The sequence below is a fragment of the Nesoenas mayeri genome (genome assembly GCF_963082525.1).
Source record: "Nesoenas mayeri genome assembly, chromosome: 2".
In the NCBI taxonomy this organism is placed as follows: Eukaryota; Metazoa; Chordata; class Aves; order Columbiformes; family Columbidae; genus Nesoenas; species Nesoenas mayeri.
Window position 1 is genome coordinate 24,129,272 of NC_137543.1, and position 24,593 is coordinate 24,153,864.

A 24,593-nucleotide genomic window follows, 5' to 3' on the forward strand; every position below is an offset into this window, starting at 1 on the left:
CTACCTACCTTTTTTCTGGGTAAATACGCCCTGATTTATTGAAGAACCTCACGCCATTTGCACAACCTCCTCCTCGGCATTTTATATCCAAACAATTGCTGGGATTTTAGACCAAGTTATTTTCCATTCAACTTCACAGATGCATAATGAATTAATTTGTTAACTCTTCCTTCACTAATTTTTATACATATGAAAAAAATGTTTACAAGTCACTTGCATAGGCATTGTATTGTGTTCCAAGATTCTTCCAAAGTACCCAGAAATTCCCCTGCAATCACTTCTCTTAGTTTTACACACACAAAAATATGATATTGTTCTCTTCTTAACGGAGTGGCTAAGTTGCCGCTTGTAAATCTCCACCACACTCACCTCTCCATCACACTGTGCGACAGCAAAGCGTTCTGAATCCTTGTATATGGGGAGAACCAAACTGAATTTATCCAAGTGCTGTGTGACAACTAATCCAAACCCACCAAGCTGGAACTGCTGTCCCCCTGAGCTCTTTTGAGAAATCATGTGTGTACTTTGAGAGTACCAGCTGTACAGCTATTGGTGTTATGTACTTTGTAAAATAGCCAACTCGTCCAACCTCAGCCTTATCTCAAACAATCTGATAACGCCAGACAATTCTACATGATTTTTCTCAACTCTCCTGTACAGCTTTCTTCATTCTTTCTACAAGCAAGTTACACCACTCTCTTCACTCTTCTCTACAGTCCCAATTCCTGTTCCAGAACATCCTGTTTAACATTATTTGGATAAATTGCTCAAAAAGCACAACTTCAGTTCTGCACAATCATCTGCAGCAGTACAGCTTTAAATAACCCTTTGATTCCCCCAAGGCATAAACTGAATTTGCTGTCAAATTATCCGGTAGAGCTTTCATAATTCCCAGAAGTGACTGCAACTGACAGCAAAAGCATTTTTATGCTCTCAAATCACTTCATATTTTCTCTCCATGCAGTTTTCACAGTTGCAATGAAAAGGACAGCCTTATCTCCTATATTAAATTGCCTCAGTTCCTTCAGCAAGTATTTGAAAGTGAAAGCTTTAATTAAATCCCTCATCCTTCATATAGAACCCGAGATAATTTAAACATTGCTTTCTAGTTTAATTTATATTAAAAAAGAAAAAAAAAAAACACCACAAAACCCACACACATGGAAAAAACACCACCACGTCATTTGCAGCACACTATTCTTCATGTTTCCTGGGACCAAACTTTAAGGCATCACTCAGCATTTCCCTCTCATTTATCATCAGTCCCAGGTGGCACCTCCCAGAGCTGGGGAAGCAGAGCTGGAGGCTGAGCAGGTCAGCGACTGCCACCCAGTACAGGGAATCAAGGCAACTTCCCTGAGGCACCAGGGGATGAGTGAAATACCCAGTAAATTTTCAGTTCTAAAATCTTAGCATTTTAAATACATCTCTGTTCATTTACAAAACAGGTTATTACAAACCAATTTTCTGCCTCTCAGAGTCCCTGCAGATGAGTCTGGCCAGCACTTCATTTGTTTGTGCCTTCATTCTCATAGCGAACTCCTGTCACAACCTACCAAATACTCTCTACTGTTTAACTGGAGCATCTGTGATACTGATGAGCTAAAATGCATGTCAGCGTGACCCGTAACAAAAGCAATAATTCTATAGTATAGGTAAGTACGCACAGCTCACTTCAAATGTAATTAATATTACAAGACAAAAATCAGAAAATACCACAATCTATAATAGTGATAAACATTACTATGAGCATTTAAGAGCTACTACAGTGAGACAACAGGTGCAACAGACTTTCCCTTATTTAACAAAACAGATCTGAGTAATTAAGAAACTGTTGAATCATTAATTCCTTTTCAGCAATGTTTTAGGGGCAGGAACTTAAGACTTTTGTTATAAAAACACGTTTCCAAGATGACGCGCTCCAAGAAACATACAAGTACAGTTACTGAAAAAAACCCAACAACCTAACAATTGCTGGAGTGCACAGTGCTTACAAGTATTTACTTTGCATGAGAATCAAATGTTGCTTACATATGTACATAAAAATTACAAAGATGGTAATACTGTTACTTTTCAGATTAATGACATTAAACAACCATTACACATAAGTAGAGAAAAAAGCAGACTTTTCAGTTTGCTTTTCTGTGTCATAATATTGGGGTCAACTAATTATTTTGCTTTCCTTAAACTATATGCTTTTTAGGGTTGTTTTCTTTATTTCCCCTGTGTGACCCCACTCTTAGCATGGCAACAGGATAAACTTTTAAAAACACAGAAGCATGATTTTTAAAATGCACCACAGTGACAGCAAAGCCTAGATCCATGTGTATTTCACAAGCTATATTATAATCATTTTAAACTACTTTTCAAAACTGTCAGTGTAGCTTAAAACAGACCAATGTTTTGTTTAAAGCCCACAGAAGCCATAAGAATGTCAGGTAAGAGTATTTATGCCTACAAAGTCAACACCCTTACATTTGTCCAAGCAACTCTCTGAAAATATTAACTTGTTTCTCATTTAAATTCACCACAAAACCAAGTTTGATGGTGTCAAACGTGTGCTCTGTAGCATTTTAAAAATCACCTTTTTATTATTGTGCTGGTTTTGGCTGTGATAGAGTTAAGTTTTTCCATATTAGTTACTATGGGGCGACTTTCTGGATTTGTGATGAAAAAAGTGTTGATAACACGGGGATGTTTTAGTTACTGCTGAGCAGGACTTGCACAGAGTCAAGGCCTTTTCTGCTCTTCACCCCACCAGCGAGCAGGCTCGGAGGGGGCACAGCTGGGACAGCTGACCCCAACTGACCACAGGACATTCCACACCATATGACATCATGATCAGTATATAAAACTGAGAGAAGAAGAAGGAAGTGGGAGACATTCAGAGAGATGGCGTTTGTCTTCCCAAGTAACCACTGCATGTGATGGAGCCCGGATTTCCTGGGGACGGCTGAACACCTGCCTGCTCATGGGAAGTGGTGAATGAATCCCTTGTTTTGTTTTGCTTCGCTTGCGTATGCAGCCTTTGCTTTACTTGTTAAACTGTCTTCATGTCAACCCATGAGTTTTCTCACTTTTTCTCTTTTGATTCTCTCCCCCATCTCACCAGGGCAGAGTGAGTGAGCAGCTGTGTGGTGCTTAGTTGCCAGCCAGGGTTAAATTATTATTACCAATATTATGATTAAAATAATTCTTAATTTAATTATAAGCTACACTGCAAATTCGTATGAACCATTTCAAATTCAGTATGTCAACTTCTTTATAAGATGGTCAACTTATTAGATAAAGGGAAGAAAGAATAAAACTAATATTTTCAACATGGATCCTGCCCCCTCAAATGTTTGCAAAAGATTTTATATAAATAAAAGGCAATCAAAGTCAGTGAAGCATTCCTTATTGAAGATGACACACATCAAAATGCTGCTTCTAGTTTGTGTCTCACAGTGAGCAAAAGTAAAGTTATAATGTGTGCAGTATGTGAAAAAGTTACTTCAGCATTTGGCACATTTTATATCAAGCCTCTCTTTTGAAAACTACATTGGATAGGAAAAATGTAACGTGATATCAGCTTAACAAGAGTTTTGCACTTACCAGAATTATGGCAGTAGTCCATATACTGTGGAATTTGGATTGTAAAGGCTACCAAATCTGGAGCTAAGAGAGATTCTGGTTTTCTGCTCTCATTGAGCCATTTACTGCTGTGTAAGTCTCTGGTGTCAGAAGGACCTTGAATTAAAGGAATTAGCTTCTCTTTTCCACCATCACCTGAGATAAAGATTAGACTCCTTAGAGCTTTCACTGTAAGAAGATAAATTGTCAACACAAACATTCACTAGTCCAAAGAGAGCAGCTATTAACATTGCAAGTACAGAATTAGGAAAGGAAATAGAAAGAGCAATCTCATATGAACTATTAAACAACTTCCTTCATGTTATCTTGTAAATGTTTTTACAACCAAGAGGATTTCAAATAAAGTAATAAATTATCTTTAAAAGACTAATTTCCATCCTAACTTCATAAAAGGTTACCTTTTAAAATCACCATTAATTAAAAACTTAGTATAACTCTAAATTGAATGCTCCTGATATTAGCTGCCTTTATATATGAAGTGATAATAGACACAGATTGGAGAAGTTACTGCATGCTCTTCAAGAAAAATTCTATTAAAGAAATTTTAAAAGTATTTATCCACAAAGCCCTTCAAAACTTCACAAGCAAAATAAATACTTGCAGTATTAATGGAAAATGAGACATTAAACAATAAACAGCATACATCAAAATTATTCTACAAATAAAGCCAATGCAAATGTTCTGTGTAGTATGTAAATGCAGAGTTATACCAGAGTTATATTCTGTGCATTTAGACTAATATTTGTTTTAGCAGAAAAAAAACAAAACAAAACAAACTACTTTATTTTTATTCCTTCAGTGTGTAAGAATTGACTATAGTGGGGCCAGAATGGATCATCCTGGCACACTTAACAATAATAATAAAAAAACCTCCAAAACAGAATACAAAAAAACCTCTCTGATTCATAGGAACAATGAGTAAATTCTTGTTTCAGTAACTCTCCTTGTAAAAAGCAAGGCCAATTCTCCTATACAGGCAATAAAGTTTTACATGGTCCAGCTGCACATACCTGGGGCTTTGGCACAAATTTTTATTGATCCCACGGTCCCAGAGGCACATTTGACCAATGATGTGCCGCAGTACTTCAATTCAACGTTCTGGATTGAGCCCTCAAGAGTTGGCAGGGGATTCTTAGATTTCACACCTAATAAAAGAAAACTGCAAATGTACTAGCCTGTTGAATTTAAATATTTTTATATTCCTTCACCAAGGCATTTAAACTTAATTATACTTTAATTATCTACCTTAGATATTCTTATAGCGGTTTTGTTGTGATTCACAGTTTTTAAATGGAAGTGAGAGAATGCTGTATATGGGCACTTTAATACAAACAGTTATGCGTAAAATATATAGAGATACTGTGAGGAAAACACACAAGGCCACTTAGAAATTGGAATAATAACTATGTATATACACACACATACATTTTTGTTTATACTTTACAAGAGCCACCTCGGCTATTCTCTTTGATGTTTTTATTATGATCCTTTCATTTCAGGATCTTAAAATGACCAAGTGTTTTCAGCTTACGTTTAGACAACATCTTACTCAGTAGCGATGTAAAGCATTAAATCCACGCAGCTGAATAACCCAGAAGGCCAACAGCACACTTGCCATTTTTCAACGGAAAGCAGGATTCAACCCTTGCCTTAGGTCACAAGTGGAAATAAGTTTTGGTGGTCTTTCCTCGGCCCCCGCTCGCGCACACCAGAAAACCACCGCGCCAGCTGGAAGACACGGGTGCTACTGGCAGCCGCTCTGCAGAGCTGCCTGGAACACGGGGGCAGCAGCGGGAGCTGACAAGTGGGGACTGGGATGTGTGGGCAGAGCTCGAGGGCGGCCCCCAAAGCAGCCCCAGAGCCGGGGCGCAGCCAGCCCTCCTGCTCTGCACAGCGCTGCCCGTCACAAAAATATACATCCATTTACTTGCAAATTAGAAAGAAATGGTTTCAACACCTGTGAGAAGTAAGAAAGGAAAGTTACCATTTGTTGTGCTTTTTTCCCCCTCATGCAAAAGAGACTTGGAATTTGTCAGTTAAAACTGGCAAGCAGCTTGTTAATTGTGCAAACATCAGTATAATTATGAAACAGTTTCCTCGCATATGTAACATAAAATTCATTCCAAAATGTGTAGTTAGGCAAGGAAAGTATTATGGAATATCAGGTGGAAAAAAAAAATACATATATATATATATTTTCAAGATAGTTACATGCATTAAAGAAACTTAATATATTATATTAATACAATAATATAATACATGTATTAATATATTCTCTATAAATATATTAAGATATTCTCTACTGAATGAACTCATTAGTTTTTTGCATAGTCACTCAAAGACTTAACCCAAAGTACAACTTTTAACATACGTTAACTAGTAAGAAAAAAAAGTCCTCAATAAAAATAGGAAACAAGTGATTTAGGATTAAACTTGGTAATTGTGCTTAGTTCATTGTGCCTATTCCAGTTCCTGAACATTGAAGGGTATTTGGTAGTGCATATAAAGTCACTTGGTAAGCAGACTTCTTAACATATACAACATTTAAGTTTTATTCTGGTAAGAGATTAAAACAGTTTTTTAATAAAAAGTACTTTCCGAGGTAGGAAGAAAGAAGCAGCATATGAAGGGATACAGCATTTAGTAAATCAAAGTGTCATGTGAAAGTAGGTTCCACATTCTTATCAAAATATAACCCATGTTGTGTGTTTGAGGTACGCCCAGCCTTTCCCCAGTTTGTGATTCAGGAAGGCTGCAGAGAATTCTCACTGCAACCCATTTGTGTGCCTGCCGCTACAACACCCCAGCGCTTCTCAGCCTCAAAGATCAGCTGCCAGTTTTAGTCTGGTGAATACACCCTCGCTCCCAGCCTTGCCAGGTAAGCCTCACTTAAAGCTGAAAATCCCCTTTGGTCTAAGGTGTGGTATCAGACACAACTGCATGAATTTGTCACAAGTGGATAGGGTATCTGCCAGCATTTCCCAGTCTTGGCTCTGCCTCCTCATACTTCCTAGAAACTTGTGCACAGAGGCCATTGTGTTGGGGGGAAGTTTGCTCTTCTGCCTATTCCAAAACAAAGATTCTAAAATATCATTAGTGGCAGCTAAGATTATAGTCAAAGCAAAACAAACATGAGTTCACAATCTGATGTCCATCTTTCACATCTTCTCAAAAGCGGTAGCTTCTTGCTGCTTCCATCTTTCAGCAACTCTTCTTACACCTCAAAATACAAGCTGTTATGTCCGATACATTTCTCTCAGTTCACTATGGAAGATTAAGTCCACTTTTAGATGCATTACCCTGGACAACTTCTCTGCATTAAGATTAAGACTAAAACTTTCCATGTTAGTTACTTGCACAAAGGTGAATTTTGGTTTAATTTCATATCTGAAAACAAGTTATCCAGTGCCATGTGATTGTGCTCCCTACTTGCTTCTGTTCACTCCTACTCTCTCACCAAGCAACTTCTGAACTTGTGGAATTTCAGCATGATATGGCAGGATTATCAAAGACATTTATCTCCTACAAAATTCATGAAAATGTGCATGTATTTGTCCTGTTACCTGAGCAATCAGCATCTGTGTGACAGTCAGCAACGCACACTCAAACCGGCCAGTGCCCTGTTTGCCACCCAGCCAGCAGTCAGGGACCATGATGGGAAGATGGGAAAGTTGAATGGCTCGGTCTTCAGCATATAATTAACAATTATATGACTGGCAACCATACGAATAAGTAACTGAGAGCAGTAATAAGCTATTTCTTTCTGGAACATCTGTCAAATGGATAGGATGAACACTGCTTCAATTGTTTTCAACTACTTGAAAATAGAAAACTATTACAAAAACATAGCATAATCAGGCCTCTCTTTTTCTATGTTGCTTTAGATCAAATGGCAACATCATCCTGTTCTCAGTTTTAACACCTGATAACCACAGCACACAACAGAAATAAATGAGAAGTTACAAGAAAAATTAATTCTGCTCAGGTTTCACAGCTCTGGGCTGAGGGATAAACAGAAAACCCATTTACTAAATATTAAAATCCTACGCAGAGCCTACAATAAGAATAAGGAACTTAGGATGTCTAACTAGACTTTCACCACGAGGACAAAAGTCTCCTGAACCTATGGTGATTCTCCTTGCGCAGTTACAAGTCTCTTTTTTAAAGTGCAGAAAACTTAGAAACTCTTGGTGAACCATTTACAATAAATGGGTGTAGTACAGTTAAACATCAAATTTTCTTCAGCCTCTGAAAATTTTTGGAAATTATGAAACATCCCCCATAAACTTGTCAAATTGGCCATACTGCAGAGAAGAAAGAAGCTTTGTTTCCTATATGTCCCTCTGATTTTCTGTAGTTCCCATCTCTATAACTTCAGTTCTTCACAAATATTCTCCCTTATTATCTCTTTCTTAATTATAATTATAAATTAGAAGTCTCAATAGTTGCACATAGCTAAAATATTCCTTAAATACCCATTTCAGCAAACAAATGTTTAAGCAAGCAAAGACTGGGTCTCTCTTCGCTCCACTCAATGTTTATAAACTTTTTAGAAGAAGTGTCTTCTCAAGGAATTGATTGAGCAGGAAGATGTTAACATTCCTAGATAAGAAATGCTCCACACCTCCAAACACTGACTCAAATTTAGTACGAAGACTAACACTTCACAAGATTTTAATTAAAATATTGAACCTGAATTCAAAGAGGAGCCAGAGAAATAAAATCTACCATTACCAACAGCAACATAATCCAAATTCAACATCCTGCAAATGAAGCATGAGAAAGGCTTATTTCCAAGGTGCAAGCAACAAAGCAGAGTTTGTGCTGTACTTGCTCTTCTGGAATCACACTTTCAAAAGCAGAACTGTGATTTACTTGACTTTGTTGCTCAGTGTAGTCGAAATTGGAAAACAGAGCAACCATGTTCCTTTTCCAGTACACCCCACATTTTCTTTAGTTATTATTTTCATCTGGAACATTGTAATCAAAGACTTCAGGAAGTAAGACAGATACATATACCTGTGTCCACTAGATATAACCTAAGGCTGCTTCCAGATAAAAACAACAATTTTCTAGTTGTGTGATTTTCGTTCTGGAAACATTTTGCCCACTGTAGAACTACTTGCAGTAAAAATTGCATGTTCTCAATATGCAACCACATTTATACTTTGTGATCAAATATTATCAGTTTTACCTGAATCACACTATCACACAAAAAATGTAAGACATCACCAAAGACCTAAACCCCTGTTCTTTCCATACTGCAGAACCCAAAATAGGCAACAAGGTTTTCTAACTTAAAATATACTACGCCTTGACAATTTAGGCCTCGTACATACTAACTTACTTTTTAAACTCCAAGCCTAAAGAGCCATGCTGTTCTAGAAACATGCACAGAAGTATCACATCATGGAGGAAGGTTCTCCCACACATTAAAGCATCCACATCCCGCCCCGACTTTGTTGGTCATAGCTTTGGTCCTCTCCAGGTACATAACCCATCTATACAGCTTCTCTCAAGTCCCTGCAGAATTTAGTGACATTCTACATGCAAGCAGGAGGCAAAACTTTTAAGTCCTGTTAAAAAAAAGTCACCCAAGCAGTGATTATACCAATGGCCTATACATCTTTCACCAATCCTTTCATAATAAGGTGAATTTACAATGGTTAATGGAAAACTAAGAGGCAAGAATCTAAACTGATCAATAGAAAAGGCAAGAAACCAGTAGAAGAGGTATGTTACTGATTCTGAGGACAAGAGTCAGGTCTGTGTGCCGCCAAATCCCTGAAATACAATAAATAATTCTTTAGAAAGATCATAAAAGAGAGAACTGCAAAATATGAAGTAGGAAATGAATAAGGCATGACTAAAACTTCTAGAAGCAGCTCCACATGTATTCTCCCCATATTTAGGTTATGGCCTCAGAAGGAAAAATTTCAATATTTAAAGCATTAAGTACCAATAAACTCTGGTTTGGCAACACGATATAGTAAAAGACTGTCACATACATGTCAAAATGATTTCAAACTCAGTAAAAGATCAATCCATGAATAAAAGCAAGGAGCTTTTAACTAAATGAAATAACATTTAGGCTTAAGTCTTATTGGAATCAAGAAAAATCATCCAATTATTTTCATAGAAACATATATTTAAGCTTTACATGACTAACACAGAACAGCTAGTAAACAAATTGTTGCATAAGAGAAACTTCACTTCATTCATTAGAGACCTGCATTTGTGTTCAGCCCCTGTTTAAGCAGTGCCCTCAGTGAGAACTTCTGAAAGTCTGTACTGAACGTGGTTACACAGATGGCACTTCTGAGGAACTTGAAGCTAAAACCCAACTTAATTCTTTCCTTCTTGCAGTACAAACATAATAGAGGCCACAGAGACCAGCCCTGGCTGGCACCAGTGCTACTTGTCACATTCAAAGCACTGGGGGACTGTGAGCTCGTCTTCATTGCAGTAAAACAGCAGCAGCATCTCTTTGGTTACTGTGCTTCCCACACAGAACACCTAAAAACACCAGGGGTTCTGGAGGGGCTGTGTTTGGGCTTTTCTTCCTTCTCTCTCCCCTTTGTGTTTTCTTGTTGGTGGTGGTTGGCTGGTTGTTTTTTGTGTTTTTTTTGTCGTTGTTGTTGTTTTGTTTTGTTTGTTTGTTTTTGTTGTTGATATTAGGGTTTTTTTTAATTGGAAAACCAGAGAAGAATAGAGAGCTTTTTAAAAAATGTAGAAGCCAGGTTATAAACACTTTCCCAGTTTTGTCTGTAGTAAAACTAAATATTCCTGATGAAGTTTCCCAAAGGCCTTTACTGTGCTCACAATTCCTCATTTTTAGTCTGTCACCACAGTCCACAAACTACATTTTGCAGCCCTAACGTAGACACTCATGGGCTACTATTTTCTTTCTTCTTCAAAACAGTAATTGAGGTATCTTATTTTGATGATGTGTCAAAGGACGGGTCTATTTTTTTTTCTAACTAGGCATTACTAGTTACCATTATTATTGCTATTCTGATTATCATAATTTTTTATTTTCTTGTAACAGTGAACCAGTTTTCAGTCTACATACTACTACTCTAAAAAATTATTATTTCATCCCCACCCAATCCCAAAATTTAACAGGGCAATAACAACAGGATTATGGTTTTGCCTCTAATGTATGGTGAGCTAAACAGATTTTCTACTGTCTTGAGCTTCTTGTGCCACAGTTCCACACCTAAAAGAAACCTGTCCTAAAAATTAGCTCTGCTTTCATCTCCTCTTCAGCCACAGTACTCAGAGGAAAGTGAATGCATAGAAGGGTGACAGCAGTTATTGACGGACTTTAGAAAAACTCTCTAAAGAAGGTGAAACTGCTTTCTCCTTGGGCAACAATGGCAAAATATTTATTGATGTAAGTATCAACTATTCTCTTCATCAGAACATAAGCTGCCAAAATCACATGTATGCACATACATAGCACGAAGAAGAATCTCCTCATGTTATTTTGGTGTTTCCACAGACAGATTTCAGGGGCAAGCACACAGCAAGTCACACACTGGTCTTCACCTTGGAGATCAATATTAAAACCTCTGTAACTAACCATTTTAATCCTTAAACTGCCTGTAAACTAATTAAGGCTTCTTCACTTCCTAAACCCAAAAACGGATGTAGGACCATCATACAGTTTTACATATTGCAAAAAATTTCCTAGCCTGCTAAAGAACAGCATTTCACCTACAGTATGAGTCACATAAATCTGGCAAAACCCTGTTGCTACATTCCCATTTCAAGACTCCACACAACAGCCTTCATACAGATCCCTGACTGCCTTTATCAACAAGCTGCTTAATTCTTCTAAAATCCCACTTCAAATGGGGATTTCCCACTGAAAACCAGTACTAAAGAAATCACAGAACAAGCGTTATAATATGTTAAAGGTATTGCAGGTCAGAAGTACCTTTGCATAATTCTTTATTGATAATTAGTTTTAAGGGATTATCTATTCCGGTAAAATAATGTTTCAAATTTGAACGCTCACAAAAGAACTAAACAGGTACCACCGCAAAACAAACAAACAAACCCACCCACACCACAAACAAACAAAAACAATACACAAAAATAAACAAAAAATCCATGACCAAAATGTTTTCTAAAAATACAAGAGAGCTGGGAAAAGCTTCAGAACTCCCTTTACCGCCTGTACTGGGGCCAGCCAGCAAACATTCACCGGCTCACTACCAACTACCACAACCTATCAAAAGGACAAGAACCATCCTGAAAGGTTCTCAGTGTAAGGTACAGAAACACAATGCACGCACAGTCTGACTGCTGTTCCTTTTGAGCTAAATAGCTAACATTTAGAGAAGGAATTCCACCTTCCATCTTTAAACACATATAGTATTGCAAATGGCTCTAAAACCTTGCTGTGAGAAGTGTAGTTTTGAGCAACTTAGTATTAACCTTATTATTGCCAACATTCAGGCTATTTAGGCATTGCCAATTATAAGTATACCTAATTGAAGCTACTATTTTAGGTTTGGCAACATGACACTGGTCAGGACACAGAATTAAAGTGGCTTTAGCAGCCCTGGTCCTGCTGTTGCAAAGAGAGGTTCAAAAAGAAGAAGAGGATTGATTTTCCTTTCTGCACAATTCAACAGCTGCATTTCAGATACCACTGTATGATTTGAGACAAATGGCAGAAGCCCAAGTTAATGCATTAAAATAACTTGCGTCTTCTGAGAAAATGTAAAAAAACCACCGGTTTACCAGGATCTGAATTTCTAACTCTCAGAAAGCACATCCTGTCAGTCCTTATATGTATATATTGTCAGTAGACAAATGCTAAAAATTACAAGGATGCAAATGCTTCCAGGATACAGGTAAATAAGATCTTGAGAAACTTTCACCATGAAGTATTGGAAGCAAGATCCTGACGAAGACAGACAGATGAACAGAGGAAAGAGCTTTCAGTTTCCACCCCTAGTAACACAGCCTTCGCTTAGAAACATGCATTTGCCATCAGTTGCTTTCATCTTAGTCATATAAGTCTTCTATCCCTTTCAAACATGGTAGTTTTGCTGTATCTGAGGATAAGCTCAACAGCTCATGGAAAATGTCAACATGTGAAGTATATGAAAACACTTTTGCTTATTAATATATGCTGATATGATCACAAAAAACTGCATTTTCTATCCTAAGTTTCTATTAAGTCTAGTTCCAGTTCAATCCAGCACCAGTTCATATGCCTAATCTTCAAATATGCTAAGCATCATAACTTGTAGTATATATTAGACTCTGGAATAAAGCCCACATATTACAACTGAGTAAAAAGGTATGTAGCAACTATAGAAAAAGGATATCTACCACTTTCTAGGACAGCAAAACGTAGGATGGAAGAACAAAGTCTTAGAGGAACCAGAGCTCATCTCAGTTCTCACCACCTTTTGTTTCAATTGGGGAGCTAATTTATCTAAGATACATCTATTTAAATAAGCTCTTTGGTAACTATGAAACTGATAAAGCCTGGTTTCCTACTGAGTTTGTTTTCCTTTGCCCTTAAAAAGCTTCAATAATCAGAGTAGATGCAAACCTTGAAGTGCTACATTACTAACCTACTGTGCAAGAGACAAGAAGTGCTGAATCTCACCTGGTTGTGAGCTTCCCTGGAACACACATGACACCGGGTCACCTCCTCACTGTCAAACAGAATAGCCAGTGATGGAAATCTCTCACAAGCTCAATTCAAGATAATTGCATATGGGGCAGAATGGTTATGGACCAGCAAAAAGCTTAAATTGGGGATTCTAGATGGTAGACACATTAATTCTTTAAGAAGAAACCGCAAAGGTTCATAAAAATTCCAAAGAAGGGCAGATGTGTTCAGTAGGAGTATTATAAAAAAATAAAGAACTAACATCTGCAGTGTAATAATTAAGAGTTTGATTTCCTGAGTTGCTGGGGATGGTGGGGGAAGCAAAAAAGAACGTTAACATCTTTCAGTTGGGAGGTGAAGAAATCCAGCAGGCACGTGGTTAAAAGACAGAGACCAGAGGTTGCTGCTGGGGACATGCACTGCAAAGGAGCAGGGAAGGGCAGGAGGGCAGTCATTCAGACAGGGTGGGCAACTGAAACATGGTGGAGGTCACACGGAAAAATATTCAAATACAGTATATAAGTATTATCCTAAAGAGTCTCCACATGGTATTCCTTCTCAGACAGTATATACTGCTTTAAAGAACAGAGAGATCTGAGGCTACCCCTTCCCATGTAATTTTCCACAAGATTTCACTTAAAATAAAGATGAGGTTTTTTTCTAACTGGAATATCATTCTTACAGTTTTCTATATCACGCTGCATTTCTTTATGATATCACCGTGCTCCTCCCACCAATTTAAATACACATTGTTTAGGATGTAAACTTATAACCACAATGCTCTAAGTGTAACAAAAACGTTTATATTTTCTTTTAAATGTAGTATGCAACTGCTGAGGAATTAAAGAGAAACAGTACATTTAGTGTCTGGAATGGCCATTTCTTACACCGGGAGGATGTTAACCTTTAATCCTTGAAATCATTAAAGAAATGTTTGTAGAAATATTTTTAGCCTCTTTATCTGGTCAAAGTACTGGAAGTTAAGTCGTGTCTGTACAAACCAATCATTTCACCAGCAGTTTTATATTTCTTTAAAGCCTCATATAAAAAGCACCTGCTTAAAGTGAGTAATGGAGTTTTATATTCATTGCACTTAGGAACAGCGTATGTAACCTATTCCGTTTTCCTCCCTTGTGGAATATATTTCAGCTTATATTGCACAGCACATTACCGATGTGTATAAAGACTCTCTGATCAGCAATTTGGACTGCAGACAGCAACCTGCATGAGTGCACTTTTTTCCCCTCCTTACATACAGTATCCACTTGATTCACCATCACAAATTAAAACCATCCTTTAAAGATGATGATCTCACCTTCAGAGAGAATACATGAAACCCATACATGCTAACACCATAATAATATCAGGCTGCAATCTACAGCATATACTCTGCACAACCAACAAGCAATATACATGCTGTCAGCATTATTTAAAAAAAAAAAAACCAAAACAGCTAATAAATAATCTTCCCTGGCCAAAGAACAGAAACTCTCCACCGTATGATTAATTTCTGAGAGGTTAAAACTCTTACTGTCTATGAAGATACAAAAAGAAGAAAATACAAATGCAAGTCCTGTAACACAACATATATAAGGGATGCAAATTAATATTAGAATTTGAATTTTGTCAAAAAAAAAAAAAAAAAGGAAGAACAGCATGAAAAAAAGTACTTCTGTACTATAGCTCATTAAAGCACATGCTTGTGACATATTTCCTTACAGCTGAGAAATTTGAAGAATTCTTCAACTCAACCTCAGCATGAGGTTTCCCAGCAGAATTATTTAGTACTATATTTTGATAAAAATACAAACTTGCAATAGTCTAACAATAGTGTTCTTCAATTATGACAACGTTCATATTGGACTCCAGTCTGTAATACAGGCATAACCACAAAACAATAAGCGCATACTATTTTTAAGAAAGCTCCTGTTTTTCATTTAAAAACAACAGTGAATTTTGACAGGACAATTTAAATAATTTTGTAAATACTTTCGCATTATTAATCAGAACCATATAATAGTATCCGTGAATTCATTGTACTATGTATTACTATATTACACACAGAAAGTGCATTGATTTTAATGTGTTTCAAACAGGGTGCTTACCAGACTAATTTATCTTCTAGGCACAGAACTGTATCTTCACAAAACCAGATGCTACCTTAAAGCAGACAGCTACTCTTTGCATCTTCTCCCATCCATGTATCTCTACATTGATAAGTTTTAAATAACATGGCAAATAAATTTGCCAGAACAACTTAAACTAAGCATAGAATTACCCGTCAATATTATTGCACAAAAGTACTTACTCACGGAACCCAACAGGAAGAAAGGCTCTATTACATTAGCTTGATTAGTACCTCATGGAACACTGCAGAAGTTTTGAGGTCAAGGCAAGTTTACGGAGTCCACAAAGAGTGGAAGGAATAGATATTCTATAGTTACACAGTTGAAGATGTAATATCTTTGACTGGGGAAGTACATGTTTTCTAACTTACTGTGATTAGATTAGCACTACGGTAAGATTGTTTGTTACAGATTTTAACTCTGATATACTTAGTACAGTAAATCTTGATTAATCTGTCCAATATTAAAATATCTGAGGAAGTAGAGGACTTCAAAGTCAAAATGAAATCCTGATAAATCTTCAGAGTACCTTAAAATGATATCCAAAGGGGAGTTTGCAAAAAAAAAAAAAAAGTCACATTTTAGCACAGAGGAACATTGCTATGAATTTACTCTTTCTACATTATTGTTTCCTTTGCCAATTAGGCATCCCTACCATCATTTCAAATACATATCGAATGTCCTTACAGGTATTATAGGCTCAGCTTAGTTTATAAAAAGGAGGCCTATATGAATACCAGTTGCATGCTTTTCAACAGAAGGATGTAAACTTATTTAGCGATCCGTTTTTCTCTTTCATCTTATCTCTAGTTTCTGTGTAGATTTATAATGCTCATTGTTTCCAATTTTAACAAATCACCTAATGGCAGAAAGGAAAATGTTAACCTTGGAATTATTTGCAGTTGTAGAAATCCCTTTTGTCTGGCTCATGCAAGGCCTGCAATCTGTTTTAAACACAGATTGTCTGTCTTTTGTCTGACAGCCACCAAGCTGCACAAATTACTTTCTGCCTGTTCACCTGTTTGCAGCTGTGTCTGTAAGCTAAGGATTCTGTAGTTTGACTTGAGCAACCACACCAGGATTGATGACATGTGCTGCTGATAAACTGAGCAATTTGAAGAAATTACTGGCTAAACTTATTGAAAGACATCTGTGCATGAGCTGAGAACTAGAAGCCTTCAATTGTGTGTTTGCAACCTGCAGTGGCGGCAATCTGTTTGAAGTGATATCCTTCTGCAAGAGAGCTGGCCCCGACACAAAATAACTAAACCATCTTTGCAACATATTTCCTCACATACCAATAGAATTCTGCTCTTTTGGTCTTAAATATACTTCCTAAATAGAGCATATAACAACAATTAAGACTTCCTATACTCATCTAGCAGAAGTAACTTCTTTTGAAGCGTTTCCATTTTTCACTCAGGCTTGGCATTCCGCATCGTTTCCTGGCCTCCTCTGCTATACGGACTAGTTCTCAGCAGTCAATGGCCGCACGAGCATCTCCTAGGCACATTTACCCTTCTCTGTTGGCCAAGGAGCCATATCTCTGCAGTGTTATGGGGGTACAGCTCAGCTCCCCCTTCAACTTGCAGTACATCACTACCTCTTCTTCTAATTAACACCCGAAGTCTCTGTTCTAAAACTTAGTAATCAACAAATTGTATTTCTGAACCTTGTGACCCTGGATAATGTTTGAGCTTCTGGGGGATATTTGCAGATGTTAATTTTAAGCTCAGGAAGCCCAAGACTGCTATCTCAGGGTGAGTGCGTGCATGCACATGTGCATATGTATGAAATTCTTCTCATTTAACAAAGCTCCGCCAGACTGGTGAGCTGTGTGTGATGGCCAGTCACTTCTAAGCTGTATGTTACATTTAGCAAAATAAATTCTTAAGTCCTTTGGGACACATTCTATAGTGATACGCTTCAATGTTGCTCCCATTTCCTTTGTTCTTAAACATTTAGCATAAACGTGTTTCAAGTGTACATTGTGACAGAGTAAGCCAAAACAGAATTCTACAGATATTCAAATATTTTAGGAGACCAGAATAAACAATAAATCGAAAACAGCACTAAAATCTTTTGATACAGTAATGAGGGAAAAAAAAAAAAATAAATAATTGAAAGTGTGTTAAGCCTAAAAATGTAACTAAGTGCTTAAGGAAGTTCCAAAGCATGTAGCCAGAGCACAGAAACTGTCCACTTTCACATCTGCACATGAACACCCTGTTCCCCAAGACGTCCTTTTACACAGTTAAAAAGGATTAAGTATGCAGTGCTTAAGTATATGCAGGGAACTACCAAAACAAACTATTCCTTCCACCTTGGTGTCTTCGCAACTAGTTCATGCTAAAACTCAAGGTACTGACTGAAATGATCAAACACAAATAATACCTGTGTTATTTGTTATTTTTAGCAAGTGAGATTAGTGCTTCCATTTTAATTTCTTAATATTTGAAAGCAAATATTACCTCTAAAAGCATCTTCACAAACAAGGTCTACTAACAACGATAACAATTTTCAAAATACATGTTATATTTTATGAAAAAAATATCACTGTGCTTAAACACATTTAAGAACATGAAAACAAAGCTTTCAAGTTCAGTAGCTATATAAATTGGGCTTTCACGTTTCAGAACCCATAAACTGGATTCAACACAGAGATGAAGTGACCTCCTGGAAAACAGGATATATAGCATAGTGTATATGCATACAATAAATCAAGTCCTGATTATGTGCAGCTAATAACTATACATCACTAATAATAAAACCCTTAAGATACTGCGCTATAGCAGATATCTAAATAAACACAGCACGTTTTATCTTTACGCTCTATTCATATTGTGAGTTGGGGTATTTTCAATGTCAGCTTTTATTTTAAAAGAGCTAAGTCGTGAGAACATTCTTACGTACCACTTCATAACTCTGACACCAAGTATGTATAAAAAGATTAGCCTTTATTTGGTATAAAATCAGTTGGCAGTTTTACATCTGTGCAATGCAACATAAATACCCCAGCTGGCATCTCAAGCTCACACACATATGGACTTCAAAACAGAAACTTCCTTATTTGCAGGGCTGCCAGGGTAATTTTGTATACTCTGCATACTAGAGCTATTTGTCAGGCCCCTGCAGGTGTGCACTGCACATAAACACACAGCTGTAGCCTCGCAAGCCAAGTGTTCCATCAAACACATAAAGGGAGACCTCAGCAGCTGGATTAGTCATCCCTGCAACAGGTCCAGGGAGAACAATATGGGTTAGTATTTTTGGAAAAGCATGGATGGTAAATTTATGATTATGCTGGCCTTACTAAATAACTGCTGGATTGTGTCATTTTTATGCAATGTCTACTTATTAAAGTTTTTGTTAGAATGGCTGGAACAGACTGAATATTTTTGAGTTTTTAATATAAACAATAAGGTAGTTTATGTATAAAATAGTTTATTAAGTGCAAAATGTTAAAAGGTTTTCATGCTAGTGCTCGCTTTTTGACAGATGTTACAATTATTTGCATTGGCTTTAACAGACAAATCACTGGAATCAATTATAGTTAGTATATCATAAAGTTTCTTACTAGTTATATATTATACTTTGTCACATTTACTATAACTACATAGCATTTTTCGACCTCTGTTTTTTCCTCTAACTCCTTAGATCACAGGTGAATTCCTAAAAACATTTGACAAAAAGAAGTGCAGAATAAACACTTCACTGTGACTTGCTTGCTTAAAGAATGATTTTTGTTTAAAAACAAAACCAAACAAAAACCACCTCTCAGAGCTGTTTAGAAGACCCCACCATCCACAGAACTTCATGGTGGTCATACAGGTGTTAAAAATATTGTAACCAACCAGAAAAAGCAGTAACCATAATTTTATGCAAGTTTCCTTTAAGAAACTTCATCTGTGAAAAGCAAGAATAAAATTAGTCAATAAGAAAATGAAAAAAACTTTTTAAACTATTTGCCACCTATTTATCCAGAAGGGTCAGTGTACAGGACGTATTTTAGAATTTCAAAATTGCCTCAGAAAATATGAGAAAATATGAACACTATCAGGACAAATCTTAGATGCATTTTATCCATTCAAATTTGATTTAAAATCATAGGCAGGTGCATGTGCTTGCCTCTCCTCAGTGTTTAAAAATCACACAAATTTCCTGGGTCTTGCCCATAGCTCTCTTTCCTGAATATGACATTTCCACACTCACAAGAGATTGTTCAGATTTCATGTGCTGGGAGGAAGATGTCAGTTCAACACATCAGTGGGGTGGACACTGACCGGCACTGAGAATGTCACCACAATTTCCGCATGTAGAGCAGTACTTGATAGCACCTGGGAATGCTCTAAGGAGGAAACCATTCCCACTGCCCCTTCTTCATTACATTAATTGCATGATTGGAAGAAAGAAGGGGCTTCCTAAAGGTCACCTTCTTAAACATGGCCTAATGACATCTTAAGATCACATATCAGTCATTCACGAGGAATATCACTATTGGTGGCTCAGTGATGGACATAAAGGTTACGTTAACATTATGGTAATGTAAGATCTAATCATTAGAATTACTGATAGATAACTACCAATTGCATAGTGATTTCCTCATGTGGTATAAAGGCAGCTCTTCTTTTAAACCCAACAGGTTGTAGTGAATGCTGAGGATGCACATGTGGCACCAGACACAGAGAGGTGAACAACACTCAACATACACAAGAGCAGAGTCACTAAAACATGTCATAACAAAATCACAAAGAAGCACTTCAGAACAACAGTGGACATACAGAATACAGAGAAAATGGAAATGGCAAACTTAACTACGCCTTTCATGCAGACAACTCTATCTTTCTGAATCAAAAGATAATATCTGAAATTTCAGATTTGATCTGAAATATTGTGCACCTATCTTGGACCTACAATTTACAAAACACATGTAAGCTATAACCATGGAATTACTCATCTAGTGAGCTGAAGACAAAATCCATATTAAAGATACAAGAATAAATGGAACAGGGCAGAACCAACTGATTGTTTAAGGGCAAAGTTATCAAGGTTTAACAGCACATGATACCACTGATGAACAAACCATATTCAAAAGAAAAAAAAAATAACTGTTTTATCAAAATTATCTACTATCTTGTAAGAGCTCCTCAGAAAACAGTAGGCCCTACTTCAGAAAAACATCTTTCTTGAACAACTACTAAAGATGATCAAAATATTATAGAGCAAAATAATTATTCAATGTCCATAAAGTAAACCATGCCTTTCAAAAGCACTAGTCCTCTTGGCAAAAATCTGTTTTTTCAGGAAATCTTTAAGAAACAGTTTCTGTGAATTTATTTTTTAAAAAGATTTTTAAAAGAGTAATTACCAGTTGTAAGTGCTCATCAATACTACGCAGTAAACTATAAGAGAACAGAGATTACAGAGGGGGGAAGAGAGTGAGGAGAAGGGTGCAGGGCATCAGTTTTCCCTGGGCATTACAGTGATACAACCATTTATCCATGGATCCATCAGTCAAAAACTTGCATTCTAATCCAGGTTTTGACAAGTATTTCCTGCTTGACCCCAAGGAAAACATTCAACTTCTGGGCATTAACGTCTCTCTAGAGAAATATGAGTCTTACAGGGGCATTTATTCATTAGCTAGAGGAGGATTCATGTTTTGTAAGAATTGTATTAACATTACACAAATTAATCACTACACAATCGGCACAGAACTATTACAGTGTTGCTGTTATATATGTAGATCTAAAATAAGTTTTCTACTTGTACACCAAAATAAACTTAACTTTGCTGTTACAGGACAATGGTCTGGATTACCTGATCAGCACAATAACCACTGAGTTACATTACCCCCACCACTGTCAAGTTGCTCAGATTCAGCCTTTCCAGAAGCAAAGCTTGAAAATCACCTATGAAAATGATGGACCCAATCACACATTCTACTAAGAGCACCATCATATTTTGGTACTACAGATGCATGGTACTCAAGTGTCCCTTACTGGGGTGGGGCAAAAATGTCTTAGGAAGAGAGAGAAGACAAGGAAGGAGAGCCCTGAACATTCTCATAATATTAGAAGTCCACAAAAGAGAAAGTCTTGCAGAAGCCAGCAGAACATCAGGACCGACTTTCCTGAGCAGACTAAATATGGAACTTGGCTTGGCCTTCTTGTAGGTATGGATCTGAATCCAGCCTGAGCTCTGTAAGACAACCCTTTTGAATTAAAATAAAATTTAAAAATCTAGGCACATCACGATGTAAGTTTTCCTCAGCCTGTTCCCAAATTCTGAGGAATTGCATTCCACTACAATTAAATCAAGCCATAGATCCCCTTCTCTGTCTAGGGAGCTCAGGCAAGTCAAGTACTTTGAACAAAAGGTCCTCTCCAGGAAGAAAAATGAGCTTATTTGAGCTAATTGATAGGGAAAAGCAGTTATTCTAATGATGAAGGTTGTATCTATACAGCCAGATGGCAGGGATGAATGCATTTTTTTGCCTACACAAGTCAAATAGCATTCAAAATTTCTTTGCAATCATGTCATCTACACTTTAGTTCTCTTTTAATTTAAAACGCAAATTCAACAGTTTGTCCGCCTTGGCTGGCTGGGATTTTGGGCATAGTTATATATGTCTTAGATCCTGCCTAAAACACTGTATCAAACCCTTCTGGAATCAATCAAATGAAGAAATCTAGGAGAATGAAGGCATTGCTGAACTTCTAAGTTTTCTACAGCAGATAGCGTGCCTTTTTATTTATCAAATTAATAAAAGTTAAAGCATATAAGACCCTGACTTGGTAACTACTCAAGAATATTGATGAAAAAGAACACTACTGAGTAAGACTATTTCATGTTTCCAAAATTTTTATTCATTCATTGAAGCTTAATATTTAAGATATTCCTGCACAATGTTAAGCCAGCAGACCTTGATAGTTTAGTGCAACATATACATCTCCCCTACCCCAGGAAAACTACAGGGTATTGCTGAAACAAACAAAAAAAATGGCTTGCAGTTAAGTTAATCTCTTGATACAACATATTAAAGAAGAGAATCCATAAACAATTACTAGAAGGATCCAGTGGTTTCCTAAATTATAGTTCGAATCTCAGCAGTGACTTTTAGATTTTAGAACACACCACCACTAACATCTTTAATGGTTGGTAAGAAACAAAAGAAAATGTCCCTGTTCAAAGAGCCTATCAACTAAAAAAGGGACAAAATCAAGGTGGAATACACAGAGACACATTCTATTTATAGAAATGGATATAAATGCAAAAGCAGTAAAAGATTTTGTATTATATTGAAACTGAGGGAAGAACTGCAAAACATTCTGTACTTTTGGTCTTTATTGTGTTTAAGTCTTATCATGGTAAACATTAAAATGAAATAGCCATCCAACATCTTAAAATGCTTGAGAAATGCATATTGACTGTATCTCCACAATATTTTTAAAACCTGATAAAACCTAAATTGATAAAGAACTTCCTATATTGAGAACTACACTGCTGCCCCAACAGCTGAAGCAACATTATCAAACTGTAACCAATTCCAGACCCCTCTGGGCATCACACACACCATTCTTACTTCTCTCTCCCTTCCTACCCCCACTTTTTTGCCATTTTTCTTAAAATACAAGCTATTTTATAGGGTGGCTGTAATATGATACCATGATCATTGCTGATTGCTGTTAGAAACAGACCCTTCTAATCCAGCTGCTCTCCACTTCAACAAATGCTATTTAAAAGCTACTTCATAAAAACATTATTGCTTCATACTTAAAAAACATTAAGTCAAGATTTTGGAAATTCCATTCACTTGATTATATCAGCAAGTGCACTATATGTTAGATTTATCATTAAAGCAAAATCCATGAGAACTGTTTTCCAGACTTTAGTTAATGCTCTTATGACACATTTGGCCAATGAAAAGGGATGAAAACCAGTAGTGCTTTGAAGCAATAGCCAGTAAATGCCGCTGTGGTTTACCAAGAGTGGGATGCACAACATATTAGGCCACAGTTAAAGAAATTAAACCATTTCTTATGTTTTTTAAATGTGTCCTGTATGACTTGCTTAGAAACTACAAAACTGCTTCATCTTTGAGATTTCACTTTTTTCTGTAGCAAATTGTATCTGTTATATCTACTGGTAATTAAATCAGTAAACAACTACCACTACTTTAAGTAAAATAACTCAATAAATAAACTGCATGTTCTTTTTTGTTTCCACATTAAAACGAAATTCTAAACTTCACGTTCCTTATTCAAAGATCCGGGGCAAAGATTACTGTGAGGAAAACCAGATAAAGTATTTGCATACTACCCACCAGTATAAGATGTGCATTGATAAGTAGTTTCCTTCCATAATATGCCCATGAAATGTGGATTTAATGTAATGCAGGTATTTTGGTGCAGTAGATTTTTAAAGCTTTAAACTCCTGTCTTCATGTAAAATTTCTTCAAAGCAGCAATGAAGTCACTTATTTCGCAAATTACAACACACTTTGTCCTCTGTTCTTCTGAAATCTTGAAGAACCAAACTGACAATTCTTCAAAACCCACCACTCAAGCATTTTTAAGTATTCACATACTAATTATAAATCTATGGCTAAAGCCTAGCTAAATTAAATCCTTAAGGAGGACTACATTTCTCTTTTACATAACAACACATATATTTTCCTATTTATATCAATAAATCTATGAAAACAGTATTTTTTCTAGGAATTTAAGACAGAGAGCTCACTGTTGAAAATTAATTGCTTTCTATCACTCCAACCAGCTGGTGTCTCAACCTAAGAACTCAATTCTTTTAAGACCTTCAAGCTTTCCAAACAAAGTTCTTCACACACAGTATTTTAAACAAGTTAATTTAGGACTAAGCAATGTTAACTAATAAACTTTTCCAACTACCATAATTAGTTAACAGTATAACTGAGGGACGGTCAATATTCAGGTCATTTTTACATAGCATCACTGGAAGAAGCCACTGCTATTCTTCTTCCCTAGGGACTATTAAGTCACAATTTTGCTAGTTATAGTCATCAGCAGAGTTCGAATATTTATATGTGAGAGATTAGTCATGAAATAGCATCAAAAAACAATCTGTAAGAGAAAGGGTAAATGGCAACAACCCTTCTACTACCCCAAGTCAGAAGAGCTACTGTCTTCTGTTTGCTATTTAGAAACATTGTTCTA

The 24,593-nt window shown here is 36.6% G+C and overlaps 1 protein-coding gene across 5 annotated transcripts in view; it reads right to left on the bottom strand.

The window, feature by feature from the left end:
* Positions 1–24,593, bottom strand: part of VPS13B (vacuolar protein sorting 13 homolog B) — a 445,653-nt gene that overhangs the window by 301,916 nt on the left and 119,144 nt on the right. For all 5 annotated transcript variants that reach the window (XM_080340706.1, XM_080340704.1, XM_080340705.1 and 2 more), the window contains 2 exons: positions 4,644–4,778; positions 3,595–3,768 (listed from right to left, as the gene is read on the bottom strand). In XM_080340706.1, coding sequence (XP_080196832.1) covers positions 3,595–3,768; positions 4,644–4,778 — 309 coding nt within the window. The remainder of the gene's footprint in view (positions 1–3,594; positions 3,769–4,643; positions 4,779–24,593) is intronic.